This window comes from Lycorma delicatula, chromosome 1 (assembly GCF_047948215.1).
Source record: "Lycorma delicatula isolate Av1 chromosome 1, ASM4794821v1, whole genome shotgun sequence".
NCBI lineage: Eukaryota > Metazoa > Arthropoda > Insecta > Hemiptera > Fulgoridae > Lycorma > Lycorma delicatula.
In genome coordinates this window covers 27341155-27355962 of record NC_134455.1, presented here as the reverse complement: position 1 = coordinate 27355962, position 14808 = coordinate 27341155, and the positions used below count along the sequence as shown (strand labels likewise).

At 29.7% G+C, this 14808-nt stretch overlaps 1 protein-coding gene across 2 annotated transcripts in view; it reads left to right on the top strand.

Annotated features, from left to right (window-relative positions):
• The window catches only part of LOC142334032 (UV-stimulated scaffold protein A-like), a 73791-nt gene that overhangs the window by 40300 nt on the left and 18683 nt on the right, over positions 1-14808 (top strand). For both annotated transcript variants that reach the window (XM_075381813.1, XM_075381732.1), the window contains exons 7-8: positions 1323-1567; positions 12770-13044. In XM_075381813.1, the coding sequence (XP_075237928.1) occupies positions 1323-1567; positions 12770-13044 (520 nt within the window). The remainder of the gene's footprint in view (positions 1-1322; positions 1568-12769; positions 13045-14808) is intronic.

Here is a 14808-nt window from a genome sequence, read left to right as displayed (position 1 = left end):
CTCAAGTTTCTGCAACAACTGATATAAAAGATCCCAAAAATCACAGCAAAAATTAATAAGCAAATTCATTGAAAAATATAAGTTCTACACCCATGTATGAAGGACATAACATTACTGGTTCATGATTATGACTCCATTACATTTGCATCCATGAGTTCCAGTATTGTGAAAACTGGCAAAGCTTATCAAGAACTTTGCTTTTAATTTGTCCTGAAGGTAAGGTGTTTGTGCCTATGCACAATTCTATGGACTATCATCTTATTAATTTACACGGCTTTCTCCTATGCCCTTCAGAGTATCTTTTCTCAGAAAATTGCCATCTAAAGTGTACATTTTCCTTCTTTCCATCACATTGATTGAAACTGATCTTCACAAAGACTGATCAGAATTCCATAAAAATGTCCCAACTTGGGATTTTATAAGTTTATTTGTCAGAATTTTACCAATACCTTTCTTCTGCTGCTCAACCTTTGTTCTCCATGCATCTAGTAAAATGAATTGATGATTAATACCTTGGTAGAATGAATACTGTAATAAAGCCATGGTGAGCCCTGGAAGGCTTTCAAAGTATTCAATGAATATCTGGTGCTAATCTTCAACATTGCATTTGTCACAATGATATTTTTTTATGACAGTAGCTGGTGTTTTAGTCATAAAAAAATATTGCAGTGGTAAACGTACTTCATTCCAGTTAGTATTATTGAAATTCGATCTAGTGTTTCACTGTGCTGTCTACAGTCTGGCACAAGCTCCAGTTAGTGGTGTTTCTTCTTACCTAGCCATCCTTCGTTTGATAGCTAACAACTTTAACATATTTCCAAGATTTGCTCAGCAATGCTTTGAGAACTGATACATATGTTTATAAGTTCCAGCATCACAAAAGTCCAGATATTACATTAGTTTACAATATCAATACCATCTTCTGATCTGTTGAGTGTGCCCTCTATATGCAGAAACTTCTTTTCTCTTAAAGTGTTTCCTGATTTTGAATGTCTCTCTCTATACCTACTAACATATAACATCATAAAAACTTCATATAATTTGGTAAAACGTTCATAACTAGAAGTGTTTTAACACCTTATTTGGTTTGTGGAAAGATGTTTTCTTCACTATTTGCATAACATGTAAAGGCTGGTTTATGCTAAACAAACCTTTTAATTGTACTGGAAACAGTTCATGATGCTTTGTAGGCTAAAAGCGTATATACCATTTTTTGTAGTAATATATATTTTTTGTTTAGTTGTATCTTATTTTAGCGCTATTTTTGATGACATTTTTTAACTTTAATTTTTTTAATTAATTAAACTTTTTTTTTAAGCTAGAGAGCACTGATACATTAAAAAAAATACTGGATTTGAAGATTAGGATGGAGAAAGAACTAGAAAAGTTTGGGCGATTAAATATTCAGAATCTTAAAGAAGATGATTGTGTTTCAACAGATTCAGAAATGGAAGAAGTTAAAGATGATGATTATGGCTGTTGTAGTAATTTAAATAAGTCAAAAAATGTGAAAAAAATAAATGGAGAAAATGATTGGAGTATATTACCAAAAGAAGAAAATCAAAAAGTAAGTTAAAATTTTTATTATTTATTGCTGATAACTGTATAGAATATATTACCAACTTCAAACTTGAATGTTTTTGTAACTAAATAAATGTAAACTGTTAAACTTAATTTCAGTCTCATAATATGATCAGCGATATGTATATTATATATGTATATACATTGAGGTGCAAGGAAATGGGAAATTTTAAAGTAACTTACCACAGTAAAAAAAATGAATTTACAAGTTTTATTGTTGAAAATAAGAAGTAAGTTACTTGCCATTAATTGTCAAACACAAAAAATTAGATTTTGTCGCTGTTGGGTAAAGTTACAAAAATAAAATTACAAATAGCTTGTTTTTGCCAAAAGAATTGCACTTTATTTTTTAACAGAATAAAACTAAAATTATATAACCATATTCATAAAAACTGCATAAATACATTATTACGTTTTAATGCTTTGTTAAGACTGCACAAAATCTCCATGTACAATATTATATAACAATAGGTAAATTTGTTACCTTTAATATTTCTTTTACATACACAAAGTATATCATTAAGTTACCTTTATTATTTAGCAGAAGATTACTATTCAATGAAAAACCTTAATGTCTTAATATTCACTTACGCAGGAGGTAAGCTGGACTATCATAGCAGAGAGTTTAATAGACGATTACTGTAGAATGAGAAACATTAATATTTTTATATTCATTTGCAAAAAATATAATCTCACAATTGTGGGTTTTATTTATGTCTACATAAATTCCTTTGAGTTTAATGGAACATTCCAAATTATAAGGAAGAAAAATCACTTACATAATATTTAAAAAAATATTTGACATACAGCAAAGAATCATAAGAATTAAACAAACAGTGTTCGCTGAGTTTACACAACAAAGATTCATAGATATTATAACATAACAAAATATACTTTGAGAGTTAATTGAAACATACACATTAAACATAAAGAATGTTCGCCGAGTTCACACAATAAAGATTCATAGATATTATAACATAACAAAATACACTTAAGAGTTAAACGCATAAGATTGAATTAATATAAGAGAAGAACATGTGTAATTATGAAAGAAGAAAAGAAAAGAAAATACAACAATCTGAAAATGATTCTTTTCTTCTTCCTCACAATTAAAAGTTCTTATTACTATTCAAGATATAAACACATAAAATATTACAGAGTTAAATCTTAATAAATAATCAATTTCATAGATGAAAAAATCAGCTGAGCATAAATTTTAGATGAAAATAAGTTAAACACCAAACAAGTTGAATTAACTGCTTTTACGCATTGGCGTAAACAGTCGCACCAGGTAGTTTGATGGTTTCAGTTCCTGTACAACTTGTATTTTATAAGGGTGAAGCTTCAAATCATTGTGGAATATTCGGCAGATGATTGTTTGATTTAGGTTCAATGCTGCTGCTTATTTCCTTGCCAATCATCATGGGCTCCTTCTAATTGCGGCCTGAAGAGCTTTAATGCTTTCTGGAGTTTGTTGACCTGGTTTCTTTTTAGAGCTTCCCTGTCCGCACAGAATTGTCAGGCTGTGTCTTGATGGCATGGCATGGCAAGATGGAACACAGCCATGACATCCTAAATTATAATGATGTCTGAATTCCCAGTGAGCAGCAGTCACACTTTCACCATTCTTGTAAAATGCCTTCACGTTGTGTACTGACCCACTGGTCCATGATTACTAACTGGCAGGTAGTTGTACATAGAAGGATTCCCACCTTTTTACCAGCTCCTCAGGGCTGCCACTGCTACTTTCAAGATTTCCTGTTTCCCTGTGCCACTCTGTATATACATATATAAGTGTGAGTGTTGGGGTAGGTGGGTGTGCATGTGTGCGTATATGAGTAGTGATGTTGATTTGGAACATCCAAAATAACTTCCATATGATCATTTTTTAGAATAATTTTGACAACCAACTTATTTTCAATTTCAAAGAACTTGAGTCTATTAAAATCCTTCTGTTCATCAAAGTAACCATATCATATTTATGTAATTTAGTATCCCCAAGGTAAGGTATCAATTATACCATCTTTCTCTTATAGTATCATCCGTTTATCATAACCAAACTGAAACTTTTTTGTGATCGTTTTATTTACAAGATGTTTAGATTTTGCTTCTTGTTTTACTTGATTATAAGTTAGAGTTACAAATTAAGTTTCTCTTTGAACCATTTTGCACATAGCATTCATATCCAACACTTTAAATTCGTAGGATTCAAAGTAATCACTTTTACCTTAGTCTTACACTTGCCTTTAAATTTGTATAAGCTTAACTCTTAGGAACTGTTGAAACAAATTCAGTTGCGCAATTATCATGTAATTCATGTGTTTGTTTGCCAAAGTTACATTTGGTCTCTATTGTATTTTTCATCATCATCATATTGTTACCACATATATGCTTAATTTAATATTGGCGGATGAACACGGTAGCAACTCAGATGTGAGCTGGCACACAGTATATGTACGTGCTGATACAAGCATCACTACCGCCATGCAGTTCTCCCACCTGACAGTGGTGGGGCCACAGCGCCCCACCACTGTTCTCATGTTCCAATAAAAGAGCGTGCACGAGAGTGAATTTTCAATTCATTGTCGACCACCACCTGGAGATCAAGCAGAAGAAGATGGAAGAAGACAGAAGAAGTTCCCTGGCCGCCTCAACGTGGGACCTCCTGACGGATACCAACTGAGCTGTAGGTCTGGCCAGCCCACTGAGGGAGCTGCTGGACACAGACGCTACCTTCCCACTCCAACTCGTTGGGCTTCAATCACCCTGGCTGACGGACTAAGCAACAGTAGCCGGCCCAGCATGGGATCACTTGGGGAGAACCGTCTTGGCCATGCCGACAAACGACGACCGACGCCTACCTGACCCTGTGGGGCTCTTGGGGCTACCACTGCCACGCTGTAGTGGAGATCCAACTGCCGCTGATGAGAAGACTGGTCTGACTTCAATGAATGAGCTGTAACTCCCCGACTTCACCGGAGAACAGCTTCCAGACCCAACAGCTCTTCTCAGAGCTAATGACAAAAACGGCCTTTTTCAGGCAGCTACCATAAGGTTAGTAAGTGCCACGTGCTGTCGAAGCCATTCGGAGACAATATATATATATAAAAGTAAATCTGTATTTGGTACACTATATTCTCACAAAGTCTATCCAACATGTAGTACATTCTCAATATTAAATTTACTGCAGTGAAAGCAGCTGCAAACACTTTAGTAGATTTCAGATCTTCTATAACAGAATCTTCATAAAATCTCTTACAGTCACTTTGAACAATTTATATTAGTTTTCAAAATAACTAAGCCCCTTACACTTATAATATTTCATAACCTCTCTCTAAAACCTTGTTAATATCTGTAGTTGTCCAAGTTCCTTTTATTTCCCTACTGCTATGGGATGAAAACATCTAGCACTATAATTTTTTATCATACATTTTATACATAAAGGTAACAACTTTCCTCCTTTAACTGGGTGTATTGGAGGATACATTTTTTTTGTAAGAAAGTACTTTACATTTAACTATGCCGAACCATTCAGTAACATAACTAGTAGGGTTTAAAACTTCTCTGGATGACCAACAAAAGAATAATCATAATATTGAATCATAGGATGAAAACTGCACACATTATCTATTTATCTCAATTTCTACCTATTACTCAATTTGCCCTCATTATTTCTTCAGCCAAACAATGCATTTCTAGGGTCAAGTAGTTCTACAATCTTAACCTTATCTGTTTTTTTATTTTCTTATATACCAGAAGCCATTTACATTCCCACATCTCTTGTACATTTTATACAGACTCCTTCAACTGTTTAATTCTCTCATTAGTCTAAACAGACAAATCATTCATACTCATCCTATTAACATCGTTAATAGTATCAAAGTTTGTAACATTTTGAACTGTGCTAGTAACATCCATGATACTGAAAAACAGCATTTGTTAATTTATCAAATCCATCTATCTTAGCTCCAACTATTGTAACTTCTCCATTTTGCATGCGCTGAACTCCAGTAAATGTGTTAAGCCAACTGATTGATTGTTTATTGTATTTTACTCGCCAGCGGCCCTCCTGCAAAAATAAAAGTGTTAAAATAAATGTTTTGGAAATATATTTTTATCAATGGTGAAAGAAAAGGTTTAATTATTTGATTCTAACAAAAAATTACTATTACCAAGAACACGTACATATATTAATTAGAAGAAATAAAAGAAATCAATCAAAAAATAACTTAAATTTTATTAATTGTTCAATAAATTTTAAACAAATATTTTTTATTCTGTGCAATCATTTAATTTTTTATTCAAATTATAGTTGTAATCATAAAAAATGTATTATTTGTCAAATGAATATTGATTTTAAGTTTTCATTAAAATATCTGATTCAGTAAAAATTAACACATTCTGGCGGATGACTGGAGTAGTGTGCTCATTTTCAAGTGTTAATGCTTTTAGGGAAAAAAACAAATTTTATAAATAATCCTTTTTTTTTTGTTTGAAATAGAAATTATGTTCAATGTTTTATATGATATTCGTCATATTTTATATGAATGGTGTTCTTCATGAGTATTTGTAAAACACCCAAGAAATGAGTTTCATAATAAAACAGGAATTGGTCTAATCCTGTGACATTTTTAACTGAATTTGTCATTTTTATATGGTATTGGAGTTTTATACCATTTTTACATTGAATTATTTCTTTTATATGTTCCTACAATTTATTTTTACATTTTTCTACATTTTCAAATAGAAGCTTTTCTAAATACTCTTTTTAATACATTCATTTAAAACTTGGATCTATTTTTTCTCTTAAAATAATTCTCTTCCAATCAAATGAATCTTTATTAGATAAATGAACTACTGGTGTTATGTCCTTTAAACTGTACATACTTTGTAGTTTGTTCTTAATTAAAAAGTTTAAATATTCATATTGTTCATTCATGTTTTTAATACACAGTTCTTAATCTTTTTTTCTGAAATCATCTAACAAATCATGAATTAATTTTTCAATTCTTGAGTATTCGTAACATTTTTGATAAAAACAAAACATAACTTAACAATATGCAAAGTGTTAAAACCAGAAATTCTATTTGCTTCATTGTCTGGTATCCTGATTTTAAAATAATTTTAATGAAAATATCTTTTAGTGTTGCAATATATATATGCAATCATTTAAAGTTCTTATTTTGACATTATCAATAAAAAACTTTAATGTGTAACGTAAATAGATTGAGTTCCTATATTTCTTCATCTTTTTATTTAATTTTTTCATAATTTTCTTTTTCTTTTAATAATTTTTTTTTGCATTTTAATACCAATATCACCTTTAATGTCATATTTCTTGAATTCCAATACTAATTATTCTTTATTTTTTTATTCTTTTTGGAGTTTAAATTCAGTATATTTTCTAATGGAAGGAAGAACTTCCTCAAAATCCTATCTTGAGAATTTATTGCTATTTCTGTTTTTGGTGACATAAGTGAATATAAACTAGCTTCATTAATAAGTGTAGTTTGATGTAAAGTAAAGTGTTGGAATATGCTACTCTTTGATTTGATTTCTAAATAAGAAATTTTATAAATTTTACCTACAAAATCTTCTCTTAAAATAATATTTACTTTGTTTTTAATGAACCGCAGCCCATTAAAACCTTAAACAACACCGTAACCATAACATGCATATTCAATTTCAGTTCCAACATCATTGTGTTGATACTTAAACTGTCTATTATATTCTGTATTAGTAGTATCATTAGTTTATAAAATTCAATCCATGGATCAGCATCCAAAACAAATCGATCACTAGCAATCTGTAAAACAATTTCTGTGTTGTTTTTGATTCCACAAACTTTCACGATAGTTTTCTTTCTTGTTTCCTCTTCATTTCTTCAGTTCACTTAGTTTCTTCAAGATAAAGTTCTTGTGGTGGTCTAGTTGGTGTTACCGTTTCTTGTTTTTTTTTTTATCTTCCATAAACCTCTTCAATAACTCCTTTTATATTTTATCATGATTCATAGTAATATCATTAATTTACTAATTAAGTAATTTCTTTTATTGCTTATGTAGTTTTAGTCTCAGAAATACATTTTATGTACAACAGAAGGAATTTGATGAATTTGATTTAAGTTGTTTTGATTTTAATGGTATTTTTAAAATTAAAATAAGATTGATACTCTGATATGTTATTCAAAGTGCAGGAAGAAAACACATTCTTCAAACATAGGAAGTAAAAACAGCAAATAATAAATGGTAAATGAAAGGAGTTTGTTGTTAGATTTATAAGCATGAGAAGAATACTTCTATAAAAGCTCTAGAAGCTAGTAATGTTGTAAAAGAAACAAAAATTCTGTCATTGACAGAGGCTGTTGAGTTGTGTAAACCACAAATAAATTTCTGAAAACAGAAATTCTACCTACACTGTAGATGACATGGGAGCTGCAGATTTAGTAATTGTGAATAAATATACTTATCATAATAATGGATATAAATATATGTTTAATTTATTGATACTTTCCCAAAATATGTTTGGTCAGAACCTTTAACAAGAAAGAGTGGAAAAGATGTTGCTAAAGCATTTAGTGTAATTATCAAAAGAGCTTCTGAAGTTGATTATAAAGCTCTTAATCTTTTACATACAGATAAAGGTGGATGATTTAAAAATAAGGAGGTATCTGCATTATTGAAAGATTATAACATAATTGTATCATACAGAGACCAAAGAAACAAGCTCAATAATAGAAAGATTTAACAGAACTTTAATTAACAAGATGAATATATGATTTGAGAGTAGAAAAAATTCTGATGGATAGATATTGTACAAGGATTATTAAGAGAGTATAACAGTAGTTTTCATAGAACAATCAATATAAAACTAAAAGAAGTCAACACAAGTAATGAACACAAACTAAGAAAAATATTTAATTCTTCAGAAAACATTTTTAAAAGACTTAAAAATTTAAAGTCAACTATCATGTTAGAAGTGTGTTAAAATCAAAAATTGAGTATTAAGTTAAAGGAATTTTATGTATTAAGGACTTTTGATAATGAAACTCAAATACTAGGAAATGAAATCCAAAGAATAAAAGTGATAAATAAAAGAATAAAGTTATATTTTTATGAAATATAATCAGAAATATCAGAGTTAAAGAATTACATGCAGGATGTACTAGCTTAAAATAAAAGGACTGTCTAAAATGAAAAAGCAGAAAGCAGAAAGTTAGTAGAAAAGGTTCTTGAGTGGTGTGAGAATGGAAATTTATAATAATTTTATCAAACTTGATTTATATTTTAATAGTAATTCTACTATTAAAATCCACTTCAAATTACAGAATAAAAATTGAAATTGAGTATTAAGTTAAAGAAGTTGGATGATATAATAAAATATCAAATAAAAAATGTTCTATATATTATAAAGAGATGGAACAAATAAAATTAAAAATCAATGGAACCATTGACAATATTGTAGCTGTTTTTCTTTGTCGGGCTCAAGAAGTTGATGAACCGTTTGAATGCGATAAGGTCGTAATTGTAATCGTTTAGTCGCCCGATGAACAGTTGATTTAGACAAATTAATTTCAGCAGACAAACGTCTGATCAATTTATTTGGCAAGGCAAGTAATCGGTCTTTGATTTCAGTGATTGTATCTGTATTTAACACTTTTTGCAGATCTTTTGTGTTCCTTGTTATTAACAGAACCAGTCTCTAAATTTTGCAACTAACCTTAATACTGATGTTTTGTTAGGAGCTGGTTTATCTGGGTACTTATGGCGAAACAAATCTTGCACTGCAACCACTAATTTCATACTGAAGTACGACTTAACAATGAAAACACGTTCATCTAGCGTAAACACCATCTTGTCTCTAGCAATACACTGAACATTATGATTGCATTGCTGTTACTATCGGTAGTGTTCTACTGCGTCGCCGCTATGTTCAGATGTTGGACGAGTCCAAAGCTTGACTTTTGAAATTTCATGGATGAGTGATTGATTGGTTGCATTTTATATGGTACACTCTGTATAACAGAACAAAACTTATGATGATGAAACTGCCTGGATATGAGATTAAAATTATAGATAGTTTAAACTTTGATGCTTCTCAGTTATCATCTTTCCCGAAAATGTATAGACTTATTGAACTGAAGAAAGGTACTTTCCACATTTCTTCAACACAAGTGAAAATCAGAATTACATGGAACTATTCCAGAAGTTAATAGTACAGATACTATGAAATAAAACGAGAAAAGTTCTTGAAGTGGCATGCCAACAGAGTCGACAATGGTTATGTGTTTGACATATTAAGAAAGAGATTGGAGAATGTTGTAAATCTGATGCAGATATCTTGAGAAGAGGTTGTCTGGAACAGAAAAAACAGTTCTTGGAAATTATAAATATCAATCTGTTTTAGTATATTGCAATCACTGGTGTTTGTATGATTATTTATAGAACAAATCACCTTAAGGAATAACTATAGCTGTTATACAATCAGACAGAAAAAAAGAATACAATAATCAATCAATAAGTTGGCTTAATACATTTACTGGAGTGCTGCATGCTTAGAATGGAGAAGTTATAGTAGTTGGAGCTAAGGTTGATTTATTTGAAAGTTGAGTATCACGGATGTTACTGACACAGTTGTTTAAAATGTTACAAACCAGATACTGTTAACAATGTTAATTGAGTGCGAATTGTGTGTTAAGACTAATGAGAGAACTAAATAGTTGAGAGAGTCTGGTTACAATGTAGAAGAGATTTGAAAATGTTAGTGGCTTCCAATATATAAAAGAGTAAGAGAAACAAGTTATTCATTCTTCGGCAGAAGAACTAACGTGAGCAAATTGAGAGTAATAGGTAAGAAATTAAGATATATAGATGTATGCATCTTACATCCTATGATTCAATATTATGAACGGTCAATATTATATTACGGTCATCCAGAAAAGATTTAAATCCTAAGAGTTATGATACTGAATTGTTCAGTGTAGTTAAATGTAAAGTACTTCCTTCAAAAAAATTGTACCATCCAGTACTGCCAACTAAAGGTGAAAAGTTGTTACCTTTATGTAAAAAATGTATGAAAAAAATAATAGTGCTAGATGTTTTCATCCAAATAGCAATAGAGAGATCACAGGAACTTGGACGATTATTGAGAGGCTTTAGAGAAAGGTTAGGAGATGTTAGAACTATAAGAGTCTTAGTTATTTGAAAATTAACATAAATTCGTTTTCAAATTATAATTATAAATTTTATTATAAATATAAATTGTTGAAAGGGTTGTGAGAGATTTTATAAAGATTAAACTAATTTTAAGTTGATTAATAAATGTCACAGTCTTTGTATTTTTATGATGACCTGTTTAGTGTAAATTTTATTCTTTTACTAAAATTTTTCTTCTTGTATACATTATACAGCATTGTGTTGTCAGTTTAAAAAACACTCAGATTTGGTTGGCATTTTGCAAGATAATGATGTGGCTAAAGTTGAAAAATCTAATTTAATGAATTTAATTTATTTTCTCTTTCTCTTCATTTTTCATAAAGCTTTTTATGTCTCTCCTTATTTGGTTTATTCTTGATTCATATACTTGCTTCATTGTTATTTATTTAATTAAACACTTTCTATATTTGTGTGTATATATAATTTATATATATATATTTTAATCTTGTTTTTTGTTATATCTTTTACTCAGAATTTTATTGAAGGTTCTTTTTTTTAGTTTCAATAGTGTGGTATTTTGTTGCATATATTTCTTAGTAATAATGTGGTAGGTAATTCTCCTTAAAAAAAAATAAACAAAACATTACTGAAACCGCTTATTTGCTTATTCAGTAATTAATTTTCCCCTTTCCTTTGCCTTTAAATATAAAAATTAGTTTAATTTTTAAATTAAAGAATAGTTTTAAAGTCAACATTTTTACTTCCTTGTACAAAGTAAAGAAAGTATTTTGATCATGAAAAATGTCAGATTTCCAGATTTCAACGGAAATATCCATTTTGACCATCTCTGAATCCATTTTGAGTAGTTTTGGCGTGACATCTGTATGTACATACACATGTGTTTCGCATAACTCAAAAATGATTAGCCATAGGATGTTGAAATTTTGGATTTAGGATTGTTGCAACATCTAGTTGTGCAACTTTTCTTGTGATTGCAATTGACTGAACCAAAAGTGTCAAAAAAGCTCAAAATCAAAATAAAAAATTGGATTTTGGACTTTCTCTTAATTGCAGTAATTAGCCCTCATTGAGAGATTTTCAACGATATATCATGTGGCAATTATTTTCATTAGTTCCAGAGTTATAGCCAAATAAAATTTTAATTAATGAAATATTTGCATCTTGCAGGGGAAGGCACATCAATTCAAATCAGACTTCATCTCCTTTTTTTAAACATTTTTTTTTTTTTTAATATAGACATATTTATTTATTAATAATTATTTATAATAATAATAATTTAATATTTTTTTGTTTTTTTTTAATAATAATTATTTACTTATTATTAATCTCTTTGTAAAAAAAAAAAATATGATAAATAATTCAATAATAACAATTTAAAAAAATATGAAAAATTATTAGAATTTATTAATGAAATAAAATTTTATGTGCTTTTCATTGTAAAAAAAAAGAAGTGTATATGTCATTTAATAGGCATACAAGAAAGTCATGTGATGTCCACATAAGATTTTTTTTTATTGTAAAAAACGCTTTATTATTGTAAATAATGGTTATGATAATTTATTTATAACTAAGAAATTATTTACTAATAGATTATAAAAAATAAGTAACAATAATTGATTATTGTTACTTATTTTAAATTGTAGTATTAATATGAATAATTTTATTTACTACATATTGTAAAGATGTATTTATAAACATGGGTATTGTTAATACCCATGTTTTCAATTTCTGTTTTTATAGTTTTATAGTTAAAAAATTGTATTCTAAAATGTAAATCATGGTGTGAATGATAATTGAAGAAACCATATGTAATCAATTTTATGGTGAGTAGATATCTATTCACAAAAAGATATGATTATGAATTTATATTTCGCTTATGAAATGTGTTAACCCTAGAGAATAACATCATGTTTTTTTTTACTGTCAGAAGAGGGATTTTTCCAGTTCTTAAATAATCTTAAAAATTCCAAAGTGATTGGAAAAATTATATAATGATGTTTTGTTTAATTTTTCAGGATCCAACTACTGGACACACACCTAAAATATTTCCATCAAAACGACAGGTCGAAATTGAAGCTCAGTCAGAAGCAAAAAATTCTACAGTTTTAAATGAACCAAAACCATCAACTTCAAAAGAATTTGAGGAAAGTAAACCTTCAACATCAAAACAAGTTTGTAAAGAAGTAAATGAAAGAAAAAAGAAATTGCTAACAGTTGCTCCAAAACTTCCGTTTGATATTGATTTGTACCACTGGGAAGATGAAAATATAAAGGCTCCAACATTACTTCCGTAAGTTTCTTTTCTCATCTGTTCTTTATAATACAGTATGTTCTAATTATTGTGAGTACAAGCTCAAATTCTAATGCCCCTAGCTTCTTTAGGAATTTTTTAATTCATGTGTTTTTTCTATTGCTGTTTGTAGTCATAAGTCAGAATATATACTAGAACAGTATTAAGCTCGTTTTATATATCGTTTCACACTCCCATTTCCCTGTCAAAAATTTCTTCTTGGCTACCTGTATTCTTAGAACTTTCTTTTTAGATATGCAGGTTTCAGACCTATGCAGACGCATGGAATCTTGCTATCACTTAACTGAACTTTAGTTTCATGTATTACCCTATATTTTTTAAAGTTATTCTGATATGACTTTCATATTCAGATTTTTATTATCCTTTTTGTCTCTTTCTTAAGTATCTGCCCTAGATAAGAAAGCCGCTCCATTGTCTGGGTTTGTGAACCATTTTTGACCATACTGGAAACTTTTGTAGAAAACCATAATTTGGTATTATTTATCAAAGTTTAGAAAGCGTAAACAATAGGTATAGAATAGTTCTTCCTGGGATGTCTCATACTCTGCTTATAGTACACTACTTATAGTTCAGTGGAGGGGATAATGTTTTGTGACAGGAAGCCATAGGTACCAAGAAGCTGTTCCAACAATTCATTCTCACCCTGTGCATTAGCTGAACTCTCTAAACTTTGATGAGCAATATTATATTTAGTAATAAATAGAAAAGGATATGCAGTCAATTCTGGTTTATTGGAACACAATGGGAACTGAGAATTTTGGCTCAATTAAATGGCTGACCGTAATAAACGAATTTGTAAATTGTACCATATACGATACTGTATTGCATTAAACATAACACACACACACATGCAAATTCTATGTAGAATTTCTACTGATACACACACAAGGTATTGTATACTACAGTGGGAAAAATTTAATGTGAAAACTGAATTCTAAATCAGTTAATGTAGTTCAAAATACCTGTTCATGTAATCTGCTGTTAAAAATGCATATTGTACTGTTAAGTAGGCTGCACGTAATAGTGAAACTAACTGAAAAGAAATGACAATTGTTATTTTGTTGCCAAAGTAAATATTACACATTTTTGGTGTTAAACGTTTAAATAGAATAGATAGCCATGCATACACAACATGAAAGTCTCAGCTGATTATTTTCTTTGAAAAAATTTATGCATCAAAAACTGTCCTTTTCATTTTAACGACATACAGTCAATGAAATTTGCACAGATTTTCAACTCTAATTGAGGGGTTATCTTCACTTCCTTTCTCCATAAAAAACTGTTGAAGTCCAACAATAAATTTTTTTTTGCATCTTGAATCGTAACTTGTATTTCTGGTTCATCTTCATTGTCACTGGCTTCATCTGTTGTACTGCATGTGGGCTGGAGTTTTTCTGCAATATTGATGTACATTCTTCATTTTGTACACATTCAATATTTTTGATCAGTCTGCACGAAATCTTGATATCTTTCAACTTGCTGCAGTAACGTGTTACCATGTTCCTGCATATTTTCTGCCTCTTCTTCTAGATTAGAAAAACCACGATGGGCAAAACAATTTGTTATTGTTGGTTTCCTTTCTTCTCCCCAGCTGTTGGCTATGACTGAATTGCTTGCAACAGGTTGATTCTCTCACTTCTACAGCTGTACAGCCTGAATTCAGTAAATTTTCTTCTATTTCTAGAACAATGTGGTTCACCAACTTAAATAGACTTTATTATTTTTTTTATAATTCCCATGTCC